This window comes from Python bivittatus, unplaced genomic scaffold, assembly GCF_059951505.1.
Source record: "Python bivittatus isolate LINGU-HERP-01145 unplaced genomic scaffold, Pbiv_v1 ctg000700_np1212, whole genome shotgun sequence".
NCBI lineage: Eukaryota > Metazoa > Chordata > Lepidosauria > Squamata > Pythonidae > Python > Python bivittatus.
In genome coordinates, this window is record NW_028277098.1 from 87,900,769 (window position 1) to 87,925,082 (window position 24,314).

General features: G+C 37.3%; 1 protein-coding gene across 1 annotated transcript in view; it reads right to left on the minus strand.

Moving 5' to 3' along the window:
* Nucleotides 1-24,314, minus strand: part of ATP9A (ATPase phospholipid transporting 9A) — a 96,459-nt gene that overhangs the window by 57,771 nt on the left and 14,374 nt on the right. The window contains exons 2-9 of the mRNA XM_007423740.4: nt 12,031-12,175; nt 11,053-11,166; nt 7,510-7,618; nt 5,677-5,735; nt 4,019-4,070; nt 2,749-2,843; nt 2,407-2,487; nt 695-770 (exon numbers count right to left, since the gene is read on the minus strand). Coding sequence (XP_007423802.1) covers nt 695-770; nt 2,407-2,487; nt 2,749-2,843; nt 4,019-4,070; nt 5,677-5,735; nt 7,510-7,618; nt 11,053-11,166; nt 12,031-12,175 — 731 coding nt within the window. The remainder of the gene's footprint in view (nt 1-694; nt 771-2,406; nt 2,488-2,748; nt 2,844-4,018; nt 4,071-5,676; nt 5,736-7,509; nt 7,619-11,052; nt 11,167-12,030; nt 12,176-24,314) is intronic.

The window sequence follows — 24,314 nt, forward strand, 5'->3', positions numbered from 1 at the left end:
AAGCAGTTGTCTGATTAAATCACAGAACAAACAAATCACGGACATTGCCTGGCACTGCCCAATTTGTTGTTTTGGTCTCATCTCTTTTGAAGGTTCTGCCTTTGACATGCCTCTCAATCACTACGTACCATGAACTCCCCTCCCTGCACATCCATGCTTTAAATGCTCAACATGATGGAAAGCTTATATAGAAAGAGGTGGGCATATTTAACTACCTCAGGGGAGGAGCAATTGGATTGTTTCTTGAAATACACTTCAGAGACAAGCCTTTGATTTCTTCTAACTATTGCCTGATACATCTGCTCTTGCTTTCATAAGATGTTCTCCTTTGGAGTTACAAATGGGGAATGCCATTTACTTGCAGATCTTTTATCCCAGCTTTCCTTTAAAAATCTCTCTGACACCCTTTCTGTAACAGATTTAAAATGTCAATATAGGGAGCAATTAAGTGCTATTCTAGCAGTGGATGCTTTCTCCAAAGGTTATTTATTGGAATTCCAAAGGTCTTCTCATCTATAAATGTCCAAAGGGGTAATTAGATGTCAACTCAAACCCCTGGTGGTGTTAGGACAAGTGGAAAACTTCATTCCAACCCCTAATTTCCATTGACAAGAGATGATTATTTTCAATTACAAAGAGATTTTTTAAAAAATTGCTAACATACTCCCTCAGAAATTCACACATCAGGCCTTACCTGAAGCAATTACTGTGCTAGCCCAGAGGGTATTTTCAATGCTCAAGCTCTCATTCACAGGAGGGTCACTGTCCTCCTGAAAGAGTCAAGAAAAAAACAGAACTAAATAAGTGCCTTGTGCATTTTTTTTCAAAAAAAGGTTCACACACCATTTCTAGAATCATAAATGATCAGAGATGTGTAGATATCTCCGCACTGTTGCTTCAACCCTCTAGACCTAAAGACCTCAGTGTTCTTCATCTGTTATCACAGGTGTGAAGCCAATATTAAAGTGTGATATGTGTCAAGACATTCAGTGATGCAAGCTACAAGAAGCAACTTCTTCCAACAACCCCATACTCTGCCAGATTATGGTAATGTACATTTACCAGACTGCAGGATACATCATAGCTTATCATACAAATCTGAAAGATTCAGGAAATCATTTGTGGTTGTCTGTAGCAGTTTCTGAGCATCTCATTTCAAATAGATCAAGGAACAAAGGAAAACAGTGATGTCAGCTTGAACCTGTTCAACTTATAAAAGATAAATCTGCACTAGGTAGACCAGCAATCTTAATTCCATGGTTGCGTTTACACATTATATTAAGTAAGGACCCTTTTAAGATTCTAATTCAGGGAAAACTATTCAGTGGAATCTGTCTTCTTCCTCTCTGCCTTCCTCTCCCCACACCCACTCGAAATTACATGTCAACTGAAGTTAATAAACAGAAGTGTTTAGGGAAACTCAAAATACTAAAATAACACTTACTCTTATTGCCTTGAATGAAAACTAGTGATCTTCCTGGACAATAACAAAATATTGTTATTTGTGTAAATAATATTTGTTTAAATAACAAATCAGTTTGAATTGAATAACTTTCTTGTATGGAGCAACTGTATGTCTCCCTTTTAAATATCCTTCTGTAAACTATGGTTTATTTTAAGCATGACTTATGGAATAAGTCACAATGACTGGGTTCCCAGATAATATTAAAATAATAAAGCAAGCTTTTGGTTTAGCAGGATGTTATAAAGTTCCCCATAATAGTCTAATGCTACATATGTACCAGCCATTATGGCTTGTTAATAAACATAGTTAAGACAAGCAATGGTTTGGTGCCCAAACCATTTCCCATGCTTTATATTGATTAGAAAATTGGAAAATTATATTTCATAATGTATCGTTAAAAATAAACTCAGTGCCAATCCTATTATTTCCTCTTACAAGATTGTAGTACAAGACCAAACTATGCTTTATGCTTTTCATCTCTAACCTTTTTTTTGTTAAGATTAATTACAATTATATATGGAATGGTATAATTTTTATCTTGAAAGCTGTGTATTCTCCAGGTGTAAAAACTGCACTCTCCAAAGCAACTTGGGGCTTTATGAAAGAAGTCATTAGCTGCAAACAAGAATGTTTTTCCTAAGGCTCCAAGCTATGATGCAATTATAGCTGGGAAGTTATGTGGTAAATCTTCCCTTTGTATACATCACTTTCAAAGAACAAAATCCCTCCTTATGAAAAGGTAATTAATCCAGCACATATCTCAAACACAGCTCATTACAGAAAGCACTACGTTGGTCTAAAATCTATATGTGACATATGGAACATCTCCAAATGTTGTTTTGCAAATTGTGAAACTGCCTTTAAGCCCAACACTCTCCTGAAGTTTCTAAGAGACAATTTTACTTTTTTTCCTGTTGTTCAACAACAAAGTCAATGCTTACTCTTGTGAATGTCCCAATGAAGTTGTGGATGTCAATGTTTGGCTCCTCTGCATACACATATGACCTGATCTGAAGAAGATCCTACAAAGGGAGGAAGAGTAAGAAGACAGAAAAGGGGGGAAAAAAATCATCATAATGACATCTGAAAAAAAAATCAACAAAAAGCTCTTCTATAGCTCCCCTATAGGAACCAGAGGCCAAGATATGCCCAAGTAAGCCACCAAGATTCCAATGAGCAGGGAGCCTACAAATTGTTGTAATAAACAAATAAGTCAATGAGAGATTTTTTTTTAATTATGCATGTTAGACTGTAATAATTAAAACAATCTTTGTCTTACGTACAGAAGCAGTAGGTAACCTCTGAGTACAGCTGACAGGCAGACGCAGCTTCCAATCTGTTTCACCATCCAGTTGATCCGTTCGGAGAAAACAGGACCCTACAGAAGTTTTCATCTGAGTTAATATGATGTTTTTTCCCCATGCTATACATAGGAAATATGATACCTCATTATTTAAAGCAAATTCTTTATAGAAAAGTTTAGCTTACATGGTACAATGGGGGAAGAATCGTAACTCAGTGATCAGAGATGTGTTTACTTATAACTAATTGCTGGACTGATCTCTGGGACTTCCATTAAAAAAAAATAGTAAAAATCTTGCTGAGAAAAATTCAGAGCAGCCAACAGAGTAGACCTGTCTTCCCTAACCTGGTCCCTTCCTTGCATGTTGAACTTCAGTTCCCATCACCTTCATGTCAAAAAGGGCATGATCCATGCAATAGTCCCTAAACACTCAGCCTTAGTTTCTACTAGACACAAAATATTGGTTCTTTGTAAAAATCAGAGTATCCCTGGGGATATACTGCAAGTAGAGGCTTTACCATTTACTTTTATAGATTATTCTTTTTGGGGGGGGGGGCTAACATTAAGCCAAATAACCCCATGACTTCAGTGCTGAGAGCAGCTCCATGTGTGCCTCAAAACCATCTTTTGATCTGGGTCACAGTCTCTGTATGACCCACAAACAATTTGACTGTGACCACCAAGACTATATAATATGATTGCACTTGAGTCAACAGTGCTACTGGCAGCTGTTAACTTGATAAATATTATCATACCCAGGAAGGATCCCACTGTCTTTACTACCAAGTAGTTTTAAAATCTTGCTTTTCTTTCCCCACAGTTCAATTTAGGTGCAAGTAAATAAATATTGTGAAGAAGCATTAGAATTGCTGATTATATAAACCTAAAGCCTTGATAGCCTAGAATTTGCAAGCTGCCTGAACAAATGGTGAGACATCTTAGAAGTTAATCTGAAGCTCAATGAAGCCCAAGCTACTGCCAGCATGCCACATCAATCTTCCTTTCCTTCACATTGCTTGACCTTACACAACGGGATGTCCTGCAAGATAAACAAGCTCTATGTTTTAAAAAAATCACCAATTATAAAATAAAAAGGATGCCTGAGCTATTGAAAATGAGTGTTTGAGTTGGTCAGACTCACCACGTCTAAAATTATATCTACTTAGGTTACATGTTCAAAATGATTATTACGTCTCCTATAACTGGCAAAAGGTTAATGGTTATTTTCACAATTGGTTCCAGATGTTTACCGTTCTTTTCTGATGTTCTCAAGAAGATCATGTCAGCAGGGACCCGTTGGTTCTTAATTGGGAAAAGAAAGGCAGTCAATGAACATTCAGTCCACAATTTTAACTGGAAATATGGTATACAACTAAGAAGACTTAGTAGTAACAACAAGAATATTAGGAGGAGGAGCTCATTGAGAATAGACTGATAGTTGTGCATTATATAGTGATTACTGTATGACTCCACTCCAACTAAATTTATAGGGTTAAATTACACAAACAAGTACATAACTTCAAATTCCAGTGTCAGTCTCTTCTAGTACAGTGGAAAGAGACAATTTAGAAATATGAAGTGATCTGGGAATGAGGAGAACATTCCCCTTTTTGCCATTATAGTATATCCAATTTGTTTTCTTCCACCAAAAAACAAATTATTTTTATACACCATTCAATAAAAGTAATAAATATAAAATACAAATAAGGCAACCCTAAATGATTGCCAAAGACCAGAAAAGAGCAACCTCTTAAGACCAGCAAAGTAGAGGAGGATGCATTCTCTAAAGACAAACCTGAATAGTGAACTGAAGCAGGATGCTTCCAAGGTTTTAGGCCTATACTGAAATGAAAAAGATCTTCATTTTGGAGATTTCATAGGCTATGGGGCCTTTGAAAGCTGTCCTAATTTATGCACTTCCAGAGGTTCCTGCTTAAGTTGACAGTATAAGCAGGAACTACTACTTTGAAAACATGTGTCCAAGCAGTTATCCAAGAAAGAAAAAAAGAAAAAATCCTTGTCTTTTGAAAATAGCTAATCTAGGAAAGTTTCCTTCCATTGCAATGATTCCTCTGCTCCCAAATGTCCTCATCAGGGAGATGGTTCTCCCTTTACTCTTTCATCTGTTTTCAAGACAACTGCCTTCCTTCTCATCCATATAAGCCAATGGAATCAGCTATGTCTCTATTAATTTCCACAGGAAAAAAAGGAAGATTGCCACTGAAGTTGTTCCCTTCAACCTGCCAAGAAGTCAAACAATAACAGAATGCTCTTTGCAGAGAAGGCCTTCCCCCAAATTCATCTTTGTAGTATGATGCTCTCTCTTCCTCACTCTTCCCCACCTTGAAAGTTGGTCCAGTAATAGCCTCAAAAGGTCTCCTCTTGCATTAACAATGTCAGCAGCAGCATTTCTGAATGGGAAAACCATCCAAAGGTCTTTGAAAACCAAAGCAGGCCTTCACCTCTGGTCCAAAGTGAAGCAAGTCTTGCCCAAAGCAGATCAAACAATGCAGCTCCCTACCTGAAATTCTAAAGAACTTCTGAACAAGAATTAAGGCTACAAGATGCAAAATCCAGTATACTACTAGAGGCCAGCAAAGAGCTAGAAGTATATGTAACGCTGTGCTGCCATGTACTGGTCATCTGAATATTTGCAGTCCCAATCTGGTAGCAATACATTTGATTTTGCATACAATTATGAAATAGCTTTTCCACTTTAGTGCCCAGCAGATGTGTTGGCTTGGAATTCTGGTCGTTGAAGTCCAACATATCAAGAGGCATCAAATGGAAGAAACCTGCTGTTCAATATGCTTTAACTATTAACTGATTAAAGGTGATTCCTTTGATAGTGTTCTAAGAAACAGAGTGTATTAAGGAAGGTATTACCATTTTGTAAATCTAATCATACCTTTTCCACAATGATAAGGTCCCCCACTTGAATATTAGAACTTTTCACCTTCACTGTGCCTGAAGAGAAAAAAACATTAATGCTTTAAAATTCTCCAAAAGAATGGATGAGCTCTGTTCTTCCCAAGACACTGAGCATTCTCAGTGACACCCTCCTCTTCAATTTAGAGGTGATTATTGGCATCTTTCTATTGGCAAATATGGTCCATGGCTCATACAATCCTTGATGCTAAAAACTCCACAAATATCAGCAAAGGGTAATGCCTCACTCTTAAAACATTGTAGAGTAGCTTTATGCAGCTGTGAACAGTACAATGACGGGCATGCATTTAAGTTTAAAGCAGAAAGCCAAAGTAAAACATCAACAAAATGTAAACAAGAATTAAAAACAGTCTCCCCCTCTTCCAAGAAACATTTGGCTTTTAGGAGGCCCTACACAATATGACTTGCAAAACAGAGCACAAAAGGTTTGAGAAAATATTGTTTTTTGATACAGCTGGTAAATGCCAATGATCTATATCAAAGCAGTGCTCCCTTGGCAGGGGGTCTCTTTGCATTTCATAGGACTTTTTTTTAAAAATGATGGTTTGGTTTACTGGCTTTGTATTCATGAATTGTAGGGAGAGGGGAGAAAACAAAACTCCTGGGTTTTAAACCAAAAGCCTAGAAAAGGTATCAAATCCAGAAGCTTCATTTGCAAATTTAAGGCCAAAATTGGGCCAAAAGACACATGTTAAAAAAACTTGTTCTGATATAGATTTACCTTTTTCCCACAAAAATATTTTTTTCAGTGTCCCAGAAAGCACAAGCAATCAAAAAGAAATAGCAAGTCTGAACGTCCACTAAGAAATTTAAGTGGACAATAGATTCAGTGCAAATATTTTTGCAGTAAAGATTATTTCTGTTTTGTTATTTTCTCTTCCAGTTATTAGCAAAGAAAGAGAAGAAAAGCCTGTCTAGATTAAGAGTGTCCTTTCATATTTACTACATCTGTATCCCCTATTTGTTACCTTTGTATATATTTTCTTCCATATGGATGCCTACCCCCCCCACTGTATCCTCCAAACAACTCCATAAGATAAAGAGATAGTGGCCAATTTCACACAATACAATAAACTATGTTCATTCATGATTTGTTGACTAATTATTACACACTATGACATACCTGCTAGCTCATGAACTACCAGGGCTCACACTACGTTAAACCAAAACTAGTATTATTGTTTAGTGTGATATCTGAATCTAGTTATCAGCTGTGTTCACCCATCACACTAAACCATAATTACTCAGTGCTCAACCCCTGTTGTCTGCGTTTGTACAAGATAGTAAGCCATGAACCATGATTCACGATTTACCCACTGCATTAATCCATAATGATATTTGTTCAGGTGGTTTCTGCTTGCAGTCATACTTTGAAGGAAGGGGGAAATTTAGCAGCTTAAACTTCAGGCTATTAAACCATGGTCTACCATTGCACATAAATGGCAGCACGTTTTTCTTACTTATCTGGTCTCCAAGTAACTACAAATTTTATGTATGTTATAAATTTACCTTGTAAGAAAAACAATCATTTGCAGGAATTTTTGGTTAGAGCAAAGCAAGAACTCTTTCAACAGGACACTACAAAGTTCTGCTTTGGCACAAGTTACAGAAGGGGCAATTAAAAGCTCTGGGTCCACATATCTGACAACATCTTCCCCTTCTCCAGTCAACCCCTCCTTCCCAAAACTGCTGTTCTGATTATCATCATTATATGATTGAGTTGCAGATCTCAATGCTGTAGTACTCTGTCAAGAATTCAGTGAGCAGAGAAAGCTGGAGCCAATTTCCTGACCCCTCGCTGTGAGCTTGCTGTAAATCTGAGAGTTCACTTCCTTGTCACGCATGTAACATCGGATCTCTTCTACAGCCTCACGGATGATGGTAACAGTAAGCACAAAGCCCTAAAGAGGCAGAAAGAGAAATGCGGGAGGATTATTCAAAGAAAATAGATTAAATCCAAAGAATCTGCCTGAAGACATGGGAAATTACTGGATCATCACCACATGGAATCAGGGGTAAAATGTTCAGTTAAAACTTCAGTTTCACAAGGAACACTTCTTTGTTGGTAGAGGCTAACGTTATATTACATGACTAGATTAAAAAAGCAGAAGAAATAAACACTGGTAGTACAAAAGCACCATTAAAAGACACCATTGCTACAACGTTCAAGCCTCAAATATTCAACTTCTATGTTGCTACAATATTTCTGAGATGGCCTTTTCTTTTTTCTTTCTAGATAGTCTGAATCCTTCTGGATCCAACCAAGTTTGTATCCAGTTCATCGTTCTGTTCCCCCAAATGGTCAACCAATGCCTCTGGGAACCCCATAGATAAGATATTGTATTTATTGTATTTTGAAATATTCCTATGACATTTATTTTTAAAATATTCAGTGATGAACACCTTAAACAAAACAATTAAAACACATTCAGTAAGAAGGAAATAGCACCTTCTCATTTGTGATCCCAGAAACTGATATTCATGGGCAAATTGTCTTTGACACTAGAAGAAATATAAATATATGACCACCCTTGTCTAATTCTGACCAGCCTTATCTAATTCTGATAACCCTATCATCACCTTGCTTAGTGCTTGCAAATGATCACAATCCTGCTCATTAAAATAATGTTTCAGATTCTTATTTGTGATGCTTTTAGTTTTTTTTAAAAGACACACACTCACAGTGATTTATGCAATTCTTTATTTAAATTTAATAACTCCGTGCACTCCTGAGCAAACTGCTGGAAGCTAACGTGCCTCCATCTCACGCAACTTGCTATTCTACAGTGCAGTTCTTAGAACTATCCCCCGCCGAACACAGAGGGCTTTCTGCTAAATAAGCGAGATTACAGGTTTCATCCTTCTGAAGGGGAGAAGGGGGGAAATAGCCTTAACTGGAATTCAACTTCTCAGTCTAAAATCATGTTCATTTTCCTTCATAGTTTCTCTCTCTCACACATATTTTAAGTATTTAAAAAATGTTCCCAGACTGGGATTATATATGTGTTTAAGAATGTTCTCAGTGTAGATTCTTCCTACTTGAATCATGGAAGGGAAATAATTTGTTTTGTAAATGTAATTAAGCTCTCCAAAGGAAATCAATCCACCCTACTAATTTCTAGGAATCTTCCACTCCTTGCATAGCTTCCATGAACATTAATTCAGAATTACATTACTACATGCCTTCAAGGCTTGACGTTACTTTACAAAGAGATGCAAATGATACAAGGAGATGGATTCCAACTCCCCAAAATTTGGAAATCATTAGTATATTGAATAAAGCAAATCCAAAGGAATTCAGGGTCATGATGTCTTATTTGAAAGAATGGCAATATCCTTTGGTTAAATAAAACAATCCTTTTTATATTTACCTGAACTATTTTATTTACTGTATTTTAAGTAATGAGGCTTTCTTCTAAGTATATATGTAACATTCAATTATCAGACTATTTTAGTCCAATTATTATAACATTTTAACTTGCTGCTCAAAATATATATTATTCATTACTCTGAAATACTATCCCAAAATCCAGTTTATAAGATTTATGCATAATATACAGGGAAAAAAATCTCTCTGCATTTAAAGATTGGGCTTCCAAGTAATAATTAAAAATATCCCATTTGTTCTGCCTCACTGACTCCTCTCAAGTTGTTATTCGACTCCAAAATGGCTGTTTCAGCAGTCTACAATGAACAAAAAGTCTATTATTTATAACCCTGACAGCTCACATGCTGAATTCTAATGGTTCGTGTGATCTGAACAAATTACAATGAGCTACAGGTCTGAAGCAAGCCTTATAAAAACTACAAACTAATTTCTAAAGCTCCCTACAACAAACAACATACAGTAGTGCAGCCAGATTCAGTGCCATATAAAACGAGGCCAAACTTTAAGAATGCAAGCTATTAAAAAGGGGAAAAGTTTCTAGCTCTCATGCTAAACTATAAAGTGGCTTGCTTTGTTGAATTCTAAATGTAAGCCTAGCCACTGGGGATCACCATCTCTCAATACTTTTTTCTTTTCAAAAGCAAACAAAGGCTTAATCAGAATAACTGCAACTGGGAATGGGGGAGAAGAAAGGCGGGGACGGGGGATTTAACCTTTTCCTTTCTGTTGCTTTCTCTATCTCAAGTCCCTCCCCCCAAAGCTGGTTTTTGCCCCATGGGAAGAAATATAGATCTACTTTGGGGGGAAGGGAAAATTTGATGTTCCACTTGCTATTTTAAACAGCCCTGAATTATCCAATCATGTCACCATAAGCCCTAGTTTGCTAAACTGTTGTTTGTTGAAAAAGCTGTAACTGGAAGAAGCTAAAATCCCTAAAGGCATAATAAGTCACAGCAATCTAACTGATAATCTTGGGTGTGGCCTCTGGAGACCTCCAAAAATCATTATCCATGATAATTTTTAATGTGGCTGAAACTACTGAACACACAACTGGATTTCTATTATTTATTATTTTATTTTATGAACCTTATTAAATTTGGTGTTTTGTTTTATTCTTAATCCAACTGCATGTCACTATACTTTTTCTTCTGACAATTAGTTGAGTCAACAAACACATCTGAACCAGATTTAATTTATTGCAATATAAATTTAAATCAAGTGAAATGAAATGAAATTTAGTTTTGGTCCTGGCCCCACCAACTTTGTCTTTTGGAATACAGTAATTAACACATTGTTCAAAACCCAAGTGCGGCTGTTGATGCAGAAAACACAGCACTCCCTTGTACTAAACAAACAAATCATCTGTGGCTTGTGAGACACAGACTGCTGGTGAGAAGAACAAGCAGAACCAATTGGAACTGTACAGGTCAGCGTGCTCCTCCTTCACTTCCAAATTGGTCAATATATAGTTTATATAGTTTAACCTTTGGAAGGATCTGGAAAAACAGAAACAAACAAAGCCAAACTCTATCTACTTTGTGAACATTTGTTCAGTGTTTACTCACTTGTTCCAAAGACAATTACCAAAATGCTCCCATGACAACTTATGTTTTAGGGAGTTAACCCAAGGGAATTTCTTTTAACTGAACTGAACTGAATTTATGGGATAAATTACTCCTCTGGATCAAGTATCTCCCTGTGCATTTCATTTTCCTGTACCGCTCAAGGTTTTATTTCTGAATGGTGAACCTTTATTAAATCAATTTAAAAAGTCAGACCAAGCATCTACAATTCCCAAAGACATAAAGGGCAGGCTTCATAAAATAAGCTAACAAATACCATTTTAAGTTACAGCATTACTTGGATCTCAGAGATAAGGTTAACAAAGGACATCTTGTATTCAAACACTGAAACTTTTCTTGGATAAATAAACCTGATATTACCTACCAGTGGAACCCAATATGTGTAAAGTGCACCAAGCCTCATTTCAGGAACAAATTGAGAACAGGCAAGAAATAAGAAGTAGAGGTTGAAGAAGTACTTGAATTGGTTGAACAGGACCTAGGAAGCAGAGAAGGAGGGAGAAGGCCAAATAAGTGACAAGGAAGGAGCTCATGCAAGATGAGGGTAGCTATCCACAGAAACATGTTAAACTTACAGGATTCTAAAAAGAAAAAAAAGTCTTATTGGACAGCAAAACTTTACTGAGTCATACACACACACACACATACACACACAATATCTTCATCTAGGCAGAACAGCAGTTTGAGTTATTCCAGCTATCTTATTCCTCACTCCAAATGTACTTTTGGACTTATGTTTAGTGTTGGGAAGATACATTGTTCTGATTTTTTCCTTCCAGTTCTTACTCAGTTGGATGAAAGATAATTTACTTTTGAAATTTCTTCCAAAGTAGAGGATTTCAAATAAATATTTACTGAGTGAGGCATTCTTGCATTTATTTAGTTAGGAGATACCCAAGGGCTGTATGGAAATATCCTGGCTTCCCACACTTCCATTAAATCCTGAGGAAGATCTCATGAGGGAACCCTTTCCATGAAGCTTTTGCAGTAGTGGTGCTACTATAATCACTAAGGGGGTGGGGTGGGGGGACTCCTGTTCATAAGAAATTATTGGATAATTTCTCTCCTTCTGAAAAAAATCCTTAGAAAAAATTTGAAGATTTTTTTTAAAAAAGAAAAACACTTCTACTTTGGTTTGTGGGATATCATACACAGAGGCATCTGTGGAGGGAATGACATCACATATCATCATGCAAACAGCATGATTACATGATTTGTTTCAGTGGTGTCATGTGACTGGTGCCAATAACATAATGTATCATTTGCACAATACAACATGCCACACATAATGTCATTTTGATTTTCATTATAGATCCTAACCAATGCCTATGATCATACTTACTCCTGGTAGAAAAGTAAAGAAGTTGTATTTCTGGTTGTTGATGACATTGCGTGGATATCTCTGATCCCTCTTTTCTGGATGGCCAAGCCAAACTGTTCGAGGCCTGGGGTCTCTTCTTCCACAACATCTTAGGCATTCACAACATCTATAGAAAAACCAGAATTTAAAAACCTTATTATCTCAAGAAAAGCAAAATAATGACAGCAAGTTCAGCCAATAGTTGCCACTTTTCCTCCATTGCTCCTGACAGGGCCAAAAAAATGGGAAGAACTACAAAAATAATCCAGGATTCTAGATTCAAGCACAAGAACAAACTATGGTTAAACTAGGATTTCTAAACCAATAACAAACAATGGTTTCAAAATGTAATTTGGGATTGCCTTCCCAAATCATATTTTTGTCTTTTACCTCTCAGAACAAATTGTTTCTCCACTTTGAGGTGTTGTATCTTTTATTAGTTGCCCAGAGGAAGAAAATTCAGCCAAAGCAGTTTTTTACAGCTCTTCAGCACTGTGTTGGAACAAACTGATTCTATTTTGCATATTTTTTTGTATCCATCTTTTAAAGCAGAGAACTCAAACTCCAATTGTCACAAGAGCTGCATGAACACCAGCTCATCAGCCCAAGGGCTGACACACTGGAGCTTTTTCATAAATTGATTGGAAGAGCTTGAGTGAGTCAGAAATGAAGAAAGTGAGCATAATGCTATGCCATTAATGTATTGAATTAATGCATGAGTGACTGTAAGCAGTGCCTCCAGGACCAGGAAGGGGTGCAACTGGTGTACAAAACAAAGCCCTCCTGGCCACAACTGTTACCTGCTTTTGAAGCAGCACCTGCGAGTCCAGGAGGACTCCCAAAGTGTGCACTAGTCTCAAATGGGGAAGCACAATCCCATCAAGACCAAAGGTGAAAATGTCCCAGACCTAGGGGGCTCAAATAACCACTGCAATTCAGTCTTGTCAGGACTGAGCCTGAGTGCATTTCTCTCCATCCAGACCCAACCAGCCTCCAGATACCAGGATACTACATTGACCACTTCACTTCTAGCACATCAGATTTCTCTACCTCTGAAACTTTTTGTTCTATTTTTATTTATAAAACATTAACCTGCTTTTCAGTGCTTAAAATCAAACCCTGAAGAAGGATTTTGAAATGCTTCTTCCTTAAAAATTGAGCAAGACAATTGAGCTTGGAATCTTCACAGTTTCTGGTTGAACATTTGTATGGAAAATGCAAGAAAAAGATGGATTTCCGGGAAGAAATGTACTGGCTGTGTTTGCACAACACACTGAAACACAAATTAGCCAAATACATTTTAGCCCTGTATACTGTGCAAAACCAGCCTGGGTGCTTATAGTTTAATGTCATATGAACCCACAGTTCTGTTTACTGAGTAAATAAGGCTTAAGTTAACCATGAGTAAACATGCTGTGCAAGTATATACAGGCTCTCTCGTTCATGCATACAATAATAGGAGCAGCTTTAACCCTATAATCTGGTTCACATATTAATCTAAGCCGATTGCAATCTAGTAAGTAAATAATCATGAGATGCTGGATTCAAAGTAAGCAAAAGACCACAACTTACAAACCATAATAACTGAGGTGGAACAACACACTTAGCCATAATACGGCTTATTTGGATTTGGTTGAGCATGTGAGGATGGAGAATATGCATGCCCTGAAACTTCACTGAATAATCCCTTTCACTCCATCATGACCGTTCAATGGTCTTCTATTAGAAGTGTAAAAAATATTCTGGAACAAGACATGGGAGACCAATTCCGTTCTGCTGCCAAGAAAACAACACTGACTCCATGAAGCCACCAGGAATTAAGATCCACTACCTTTTTAATCTTTACAGCTTTAGTTCGTTCGATTTAGAGCTGGCCCCTCTTCTTCTATGTTTAAATATGCAGCTACTGTTTCAACAAAGAAGTTGCAGATGTACTTCAGATGTCAGACAAATATGCTAAAGAGGCCCAGATACACCACAGTCTCCAAGAACCTCCCTATTTTTTTCAGTCCCTGGAATTCCCTCTTAACTGTACCACTGAATTTCCATTCAAGCTAGGTAAATTTATTTAGTACTTGGATAGGAGATCACCAGGAAGTTGAAAAACATTTTTGAAGGCAGCAGTGGAAAATCACTTCCATGCCGTTGCTGTGGGCATAAAGTAACCAGACTCAAGATCAATTCAGCAACTTCTTCTTGGAAGACTCTTTTAAAAAAATTTGAGGCAGAGAATATATTAAAACTACAGTGTGTGCTTAAAATAGGCTTAATTTTATTTTTTAAAGAGAGAGAGGAATTTCCCCTCCCCCACCAACAAGAGGTTAAAAAAAAAAGTCCTGGTACAGTTTTGCATGATCATTCCACCTACAGAAACCATCAGTTTCAACCAAAGAACTTTAAGGATAGCCATTCACATGAAAGCTCCAAAAGGACAAAGTTAAAAACACATACTGTATGTTCTACCTGTTTGTTGTTGGGACGTTGGGTGGGTGGTGGAAGAAGCTGTCATTCCCTTGAAGAAAGTGCATTTCAGTGACAACCCTCCCTCAAGGGCATTTAGCTCTGTATTTGCCAATAAAGAGATTGCTGGCTTGACTAAAAATTGCTTAAAAATAAATACACCTTATTCCAATATTTCCACCTACAACCTCTGGATGCATCCTGTCCTGCCAATAAGAAAATATCTGGTAAGAGGCAGTTTGGTCTAGTGGTTAAGGCTCCAGGCTAGAAATCAGAAGACTGTGAGTTCTAGTCCTGCCTTAAGCATGGAAGCCAGCTGGGTGACTTTGGGCCAGTCACTCTCTCTCAGCCCAACTCACCTCACAGGGTTGTTGTTGTGGGGAAAATAGGAGAAGGAAGGAGTATTAGGTATGTTCGCCACCTTGAGTTATTTACAAACATAATAAAGGTGGGATAAAAAAATTAAAAAAAAATACAAACAATCTGAGGATACCATGTAACCATCTCATACTATTGCATCTCTAGAATCTTTCCATATAGGTGGTTCTCATTTAATGATCACTCATTCAGTGATCATTCAAATGTACGACAGTGCTGAATGAGTGGTAGCTACAACTGGGCCTTGTACTTACAGCTGTTGCAGTGTCCTGCAGTGACGGGCTCACGATTTGGACCTTCCCTGCCAACTTCCCACAAGCAAAGTCAATGGGGAAGCCAGCAGGAAGTTGGAAGTCACATTCACGTGAGGTCCTCGCTTAATGGCCCACGTGGTCCTCACTTAACAATGACAACTGGGACTGCCAGAACTGCCATCACTAAGCAACGGAGTCACATGGTTTTTCAACTTACAACCATGTTGTTTAATTATGGAGTTTCTGGTCCCAATTAGTGTAAACAAGGACTACCTATAGTTTAAAAAAATGTCTTTATTAGTTGACATGCAGATTGGATAAACCGTTTTCCCCCCCCCCCCCTTCTCTCCCTTGTTATGCCAAAGAAAAAAAGAATTTCTCTGGTATAATTCTGGAAACTTGCCTAATGTTTGCTCTTATCCAGTTGCTTATTAGTCCTTCCAAGCCTAGGCTGTCTTGCATTCCCAGGGGAAGATCCAAGCCAATTATAAACTTGGGGAGTGGGGGATAGGTAGCTGTTTATTTCTCCTCTTAAAATCTTTGATTCTCTTGAAATCTGGAATCTATCTCACTGGAGATGCCAGAAAAACCCAATGACAGTCTGGCCTTCACTGAGCAATAGCTGTTGAATTGCTAAATTTTAATGCTACAACCTGTCATTGTGTGTTTTGAAGGTGGCGCCTCAGGCCTTGTTTTCTTTCAGATTTGAGTCTTAGGCAGATTAGTTGAAAGTAAATCCCCTGAAGTTGGGAATGCACAAATAAGTGTTTTATTCATTTATTTTGCTTAATTAATTCATTTCCTTTTCACCCAACTTTTCACCCAACAGGATAATCAAGGATGTTACTAGCGCAAGCAGAAATAAAAAACATTAATTAAAATGGGCACATAAATAGAGAAAACCTCACATGCTTCATGTTCCTATTGGAATGGCCAACTTCTCACTTTGCTTTTGCAGCTATGCTTTTATCAAAGCTATCTACAAACATAAGGAATTAAAATTAATCTCCATACTGTGAAAACATCTTTTCCTGCTGATTTCAAGCTGTTGATTTGTTAGTGATTCTGTGCTGTATTCTGTGACTTTCACACTTGCCTGTTACTTTCCTGGCCAGTGATTTTTCCTAGTGCCTAAAGCTAAAGCTGATTGCTGGAAATTGTGAAATCAGATATTTGTTCTCTTATTGCATGCTGTGACTTCTGCAGTGCTGACAGTTGATGCCTGTATATTTCAAATCTAGGGGCATCACAATGTGATGCATTCTTCAGCAATAGACACATAGCTTGGTTCCATCTTTATCTTTAATATTTTTGCTGAAGTAATATACAAGTGATATTGCAACAAAAGAAACAAGTATGTTGCTTCATCAACATATTTTTGAGCACCTCGTACATATTTCTGGGTGAGTCAGTTGCTAGAAATCACAGAGGAATTGCAAAGCAAGAATATCTTATATGAACAGCTTCTAAGATTAGCATTCTGTCCTGCACAGAACCCTGCATTGTCCTTGAAGCACTTCTCCTCCTCCCTATTTTTTATTTTAATAGCCAGCCTGAGGGAGAATTCTATGTAATTCAAATGTTTGTATGGTATGCTATCAACATAAATTGGATTAAGATGAACTGGAAGCAAACTCTACTTGCTTCTGTGTCAAAGCAGTTCTGTTGAGAATTTTTTCTATTAAATTTCTTCTGAATTTTCTTCCCATAAACCAACATGCTTGAACCACTCTGGAATTTGCTCAAGCTGTTTTGAGGGGAATGATTCAAAGAGTTTTAGAGATAATAGAGTTGCTATGTAGTAACTTTGGCTCCCATTTTATTTCACTGCTTATTTGACTTCAATGTTTATAGACGGATATAATTCCAAAGGAATGCAAAAGTGTGTTGTCGTACTTTGTCACTCTGCTTTTACTGATAAAAGTTGCAGAGGCCAACTGGAGCGCTGCCCTCAAACCACACTTTGACGTATTTGAGATGCATATTCTTTAATTCAGAAAATCTCATTAGGAATGGGGTGGATTTAATTTATGAGTGGTCCACTTATTCTCTATGGATATTTTTCATTAATCTGGCAATATTTAGGATTCAGACAAGTACTTTTCTTAATAGTAAATCTAAAGTTCTGTAGGACTTCCTAATTCTAAATGAACAGTGTCCATATCACAATTTGCCATGATTTTTCCCCCTCTTTATCCTTTACAGTAGAATGATACTTCAACCCTAATGATTGTGATATAATCACAAGTAATACAAGTCTTAGGCACACATAGATTCCAAAAGTCTTGGTTGATCCACAGATCTCTTCCAAGAATTAGAGGAGATAACATGGCCTCTGCAACTTTTATCAGTAAAAGCAGAGTGACAAAGTACAACACACTTTTGCATTCCTTTGGAATTATATCCATCTATAAATACATGTATTTAATAACTTTAGATTTATGTTTAAATGAATCATTCTGGAAAAGCTCTAACTATGCAGCTGCTGATACCAATTTGATGGCAGATAATCAAATTAAGGTATTCAATTAATTTCAATTAAGCTTTAATTGAAACTAAATTAAACTTAGTTTTTGTTCTGTCTGTGACCCAGTCCAATCCATTTTTGAGTGCAGCTTACTATAAGAAAAAGCTCCAATGTGGTCCTTGAAAGTTTATGGATTTGCATGTTGTTTAAATCCAGGCATTTGCCATTTACAGTATTCACTAAACCATCCCTAGGCAAGCTAAGTGTAAATGCAGCACAGTGTGTGAATCCAGACTGAGACACTAGGGGCTGAAACAGCAGGTCTAACCTGACATTTCATGGCCTCTCAACACATTATTAGTGAATTTATTTCTCTCCCATTTAATTGTATGCATAGAAAACCTATTGTACTTATATCCCAAATTAAAGTTTGAAAGACTTGCACAGGACTATCATGGAAGTTTCATAGCCAAATAAAAACAAAACAACCTGTGTTTTCAGATATACATTCCATACTTCACCCGTTATACAATCCTACTTTTTTGCAGAGATGTCAGGAATAATGCCATATTTTCATTTGGCTGATACGGCTGAACTTCTTGTAATATTGTATCCCATACTGTTTAAGACTCCCCCTCTCCACTTTATGCTTTTGAGAAATCACTGATGGATGGTGAGGGGGGGAGGAAGGAAGTGGTTAGAAGAAGCTCTTTCATGAACTTCCTTAATTAATCTTACAAAGCTGACGTCTTTAATGGGATCCAAGTATTAAATTTTAAAAATGGCAAAAGGTAATATAAACATGTTGTATGGATGAGGTAAGTAGCAATGTTTTGCAAGCACAGAAGCGTCGGGAGAGGCTGAGTGAATGGAATTGGTATGTACAGGTACTCCTCATTTAGCGACAGTCTTGTTTAGTGACCATTTGCAGACGGTGATGAAAAAATAACTTTGCTACTGATCCTTGCATTTACAACCTTCACAGGTTTGTAAAGCAAAAGGAAGCTGAAGTAAGATCAAAAGCACAGTTGTGGTTTCACTTAGCGACCACTTTGCTTAACAACCAAGTTGCCAGTCCCAATTATGGTTGCTAAACGAGGACTACCTGTACTTGTTTTCGCTATGTTTTCTTTTCTTTTTGTTATTTCATGCCTTTGATTTCTTTGGCTTACTACTTCTCACTCAGTTTCTGCACTCAGCATAAACTTGCCCTGAAAGGAAATAGTGTGATAGGTAGGTATACGTGTACGTTTAATGTGGGAGAATTCAAAAGAAATAAAAGCTGAAATATATATTATTTTTCCACTGGCATTTTGAAATACGTATTAAGCAGAGGCATGTCTGTTATAGAAAAAAATGAACAAAGCCCTCATATGTAGAGGTTTCCTCTCACAGATTAAATATTCTCCACTAAACCTTTAATATTTATGCTTCAGTACTAAATTCAGTACTAAAATATCTTAATGCTTAGAAAAAAAGTGATTTTTCCTTAAGGAATTATTCAACACTTTCAATTGTAAACGTTTTCCATGAAATTGCAAGCTGCAAAACAGGAAATAGGTTGGGGAGTTGCAATCAACTAGCAAGGTAGTTTTGTTTCTGTTTTCTCCTTTAAATATCACATTTCTTGCTCCCTACCTAACTGCTTGCAAATAAGTGTAAAAAGAATGTTATCTGGTTAAAAAAAAAAAAAAAAAAGCTTCTGACTCCCCTCTTCCCCCAGAGAAGCAGCAGCTGTAAAATCCAGTGGGTTATAAGGAATGAGTTAGGAAATGTTAGCTTAGTTTAAATCAGAAATATTCCACCCAGTAGCAGAAAGATTAATTTACACACAAGGCATTTTCAGACATCCTGCTGAGAACAAATCCAACATGATTTCCATGTTAGGTCAATACTTTCTAAACTAAATATTTTAGCAGGAAATAGTCAATGAAAGCCAAGAGATTAAACACTGCCATTTCCCTCTCCCACAATCCTAGCTGTAATATTTATATATGGGATAAACCAGCAGATTTTAATTTTCAGTGAAGGAGTATAAGGCAGCTGCCTCAGGCAGCGGTAAAGGAGGAAGGCAGAAGGCAGAGGGATGTCAGGCATTAGTTAATCTGCTGCTTTTAGAACAGGGATACTGAATCTCTGGCCTTCTAGGTTGGCACGTCTGGTCCACAGGTCTCATGAAGGGCCATTCTTCTCACCCAAACATCCACCATTACCATTGCCTTGCCTTGCCTTCCTTTGAGAGGAACAGCAAGGCAGTTGTGCAGCTTATTTGAACCATTTGATACATCATCCAGTTTGATGATGATTTGATCCTTTGGCTGTATCCAAGCCTCTCCCTTCCCTGAGGATGTTTTCAGAAGACTAAATGACATCTGAGCAGCCTGACTTCAAAGTAGAGGTGCAAGGGTGCCATCTTATTTTCTTCAGTCAATAAAAAATTCTTCAGTCAGTCCTATCAATAAGATTTCATGAGTGATGACAAGGAACTTATTATTTTCATAGAATTACTGTGTTCAAAGTGATCTTGAATGTCTTCCAGTCCTGATTTTTTTTTTTTAATTGCCTTCAAGTCATTGTTGACTCCTGGTAACTGCCTGGACAAGTCCCTGAAGTTTTCTTGGCAAGATTTCCAAAGTGGTTTGCCATTGCCTCCTTCCTAGGGCTGAGAGAGAGTGACTGGCCCAAGGTCACCCAGCTGGCATAGTGTCTAAGGTGGGACCAGAACTCACAGTCTCCTGGTTTCTGGTCTGATGCCTTAACCACTACACAAAACTGACTCTTTAGTCTTGAAAGCTGGATCTATAATACAGGAAAGAACTACAACACCTCTGATAGGAGGTTATTCAGCCACTAACACAGAGAACGCATCAACTTTCATAGCTGAATGTTCTGCTCTTGAACATGACTTCAGCGTGATGGTTTTAATACTACCTTTTGGAAAAACATAAAAACTCATTTTCTCAAGTGTTTATGACAAGCATTCAAATATTGGTTCATACCTCCTCTCCTTTCCATTAATCCACATTCTCCATTTTAGGAATTAATACATTGGGAAGGAGATCCATTACTTCAGCAGTAACCTTAGAACAGAACTTCTGCTCTGACACTGAATGATCTCTTTGCATGCATACTTTGTTTCAAGCAGATGCTCAACAAAGATGACTGTATTGTTAAAATAGCTACAAATTGTATTCATTAACTGAGCACTAAAGCATGTCATAATTGCCAGAAACTCCCAGAGGAATCACTCCAGCTCATCAGGATTCCAGATTTTTAAACACGATTATTAACACAGTTCAGAATGATTGGGCTCCTGCTAAGAGCTTCCCGAAACTACTCATCTTCTTCGCCAGTACAACATGCCACCAGACAATGGTGTTGAAGAGTTGTACTAAACACCACTGACAGCTTGCACTTTATAGGCAAACAAGTAAGTGATTACAATGAGAAGAAAAACAAGGCAAAAGGGCAAAAGAGGTACCAGGAGAGAAAGTCAATAGACTGAAGGAGAGGATCATTTCACAGTACCTGTTACAACAATAAATCTTCACTCTCCAAACACTTAACCCCATATTCAGGAGCCTGCTTCACTCTCCAAACACTAAACCTGCATATTCAGATCTGCTTATTCACAGATATAGTATGGCCTTCCTTCTTGTCTGCATAAAGAAACTACTCTAACAGTGTCCTGTCTATAAGACTTCTGTCAAGAGTCAAGGTCTATATATAGACCTCTGCTTCCAGGTTTAAATTCTAGGTCTTTTCCTCTTGCTTTTCCATGTCAATGGGTACTTGGCCATTCTCTTCCTGGCCCTGAGAGGCCCCAATATCTGTTGACATAATGGTTTTCTCTAGCCTGAGAACTCCTTTCTCACCTCATTAGCTTCACTCCCAAAATCATTTCAAAACCTAGCTCCATTATTGTATTTTGTACAATTACAGAATCACAGTATGAAAAGGAGCAATGTAGATCACTGAGCCCAACTTTCTACTCAGTCAGTGCAGGAATCAGATATTTAAGGACTGGTATCTTATCCTGCTTCATTCATCTTAAGGCTAAACATACTCAATTATCTTGATTGATCCACATAGGACTTAGTTTCCAGTTTCTGATCATCCCTGTGGCCCTTCTTTGCACCTGAACTGAACTCAAGAAGAAATCTGGCTAATGAAAAATAGAAAGGATTTCTTCTCATGATTTGGAAACTATACTTCTATTAATGTGGTCTAACCTTGTGTGTGTGTCTCTCTGCTATTCTCATGGCAGAACTATATTCACCAGTTGATCAGTCACAATGTGAAGATCCTTATCACACATACTGTTATGTAGGTACACTCCATTCTATTTCTGTTCATTTGATTTAGTTTCTTCTTAAGTGAAGAACTTTGCATCTGTTAAATTTCATTCTGCTTTTTTTACCCCACTTCTCTAATCGATCAAGATTGATTTTTAACTTTGTCTTCTAAGATATTAACTACCATGCCCAATGTGTCATCTGCAAATCTGGTAAAAGATTCCTTTCCCCTTTTCATCCAAGTCATATAAGGGCTAGGATTGAACCTTGGGACATCCCATCCTTACCCCTGGATACTTACAGCAGTATGATGAGCATTCAATGAGTACAATTTTCAGTAAGTGCTTTATATATTTTATAATATATATTAAAATATTTTATATTTTAATTACTAGGTATTTCATGATGCACTCTTGATAGCTTCTGTTAAAGCTAGAATTGGCAACTTCTGGCTTCCTGATATCCCAGGTTTCAATTCCCATCAGCCCCTGTCAGTAAGACTTTTATCAAAGGCTTGTGGGATTTAGAGTCCAAAAGATCTGGAGGCCACCATAAGGCCTATCTCTTCAGTTAAATGAATTAACACAACGGGATGTTACTGCTGCACCTCCAAGGCACATACTGGGAAAATCAGAGGAATTTCTCCCACACAAACCTCCACAACAACTCTTGCTAAGCACACAGAGAAAATGCTGAATGCACAATTACACAGTAGCAATTGATTCTGCTCAACTGAGTTCTTTGAACATGATACATGTAATAATATTAGTTGACGTGCAAAAAATAATCTGCCTTCGAACTCTTGCCAATACAACTTAAATTTAATGAGATTTCCATTATTACTGGAACTCTTTGTTTCTGCACTATGTGTGTGTCAAAGGATTTAGGCATTAGAGCAGTAATGGATAGTATAAGTTTAAAGCACAAGTAGTCTGTAAGTTTCTGGAATACTAGAGACTAAACAACATGTAGCAGCACGGGCCTTCTGGAACAGCCTTCCTCAGAGATTCAGGTGGCTCTAACACTACCCACCCTCAAGCAAACCCTAAAAACCTGGCTTTTCCTCCAGGTCTTAAGTTAGAGTGTTTGGTGGTGATGTGGTATAGTTTTTTGTTTTTGATTTTTAATCTGTTCCTTGGGATAATGGCGTTCTCTTCTTTTATGTTTTTGCTTTTTAATTTTGTGAAGCTGCTCAGAGTTGGGCAGCCTAGAAATTTGATGAATGAACATGTAATTCAGTGATACAAATAAAAAAAAAATACACACACACACACACACACACAATAATGGGCAGTTATTAACTGTACAAAATATAGAAAGTAGAAGAGAAACCGGTAGCAACTGTTCAATCATAAGCATGCAGAAATCAGGGCAGCAAGCAATTTCTAGTTTCCCATGAAGTCTGCTAAAGATTTTGTAACCATTACTCACCAAGGGGGGGAAAATACTTTGAACAAAGAGGCTTCAGTGTAAAACAGCTAAATAAGAATCTATTAACAGATATAATTCTAACCAACTGGGAAATTGTAATTGTGGGTTCCTTTCCAAGTATCAGATTTAATTAGCCTAGCATTGCTAGAAAAATATATTACCCCTGTAGGATATTAGCTTGCTTCTGGTTCATGAGTTCCTACAGCATTTTATTGGCCATTGTGGGAACTGAATGCTGGAATTGAGAAGCTTTTGGCCAACCCAGAAGGGCCTTTCTTATGTTCTGTTCATCTATTCTTGATAAAACTGGGATCTCCAATATATTAGATTTATTGCTACTGTTGCATGTAATGACTTTTTGCCCCTGCTGTTGACAATTGTTTTTTTTTTTAACTTCTGTCCTTCTGTTTATGTGTTTGTGGGTACATATATATCATATATCTGAGAAAGAGAAGTCTAGCTACAAATGTCATTCCATATCTATATCTATATTGATGGATGGATAAAGGTGGAGATAAAGGACTTAAAGGTGTCACAAAGCTCTGAATTATTTTTACTGCAACTAATTCCTTTATGGCATTAAGGAGGTATTAATCAGGGTGTTCTGGACATACTACTCAGTTATTCACTATCTATGGTCTAGATTATTTGGTAAAAGAATCAAAAATATTGCCAATAGAAGGTTCCAGCTAGCTCAAACCTGCTGATGTATGCACCTCAATGGAGCAATTGTTTTCTGCACTGGCACCGTATGGCTAAGTATTCATTAAAAATAAATAAATGTCAGGATGTAATGTCTGAACTGTTCAAAGGTCTGCAGTCATACAGATTATGTCTAGAAATAAATTCCATTCAAATCACCTGAATATTCTTTCAAGGAAGTAAGATTTGCAATGCAACCATAACCCTATTTTCTCAGAAATTTAATTCATTGGGTTCAATTGAGTTTACTTTCTAGGACACAGATGCACATTTCCTGAG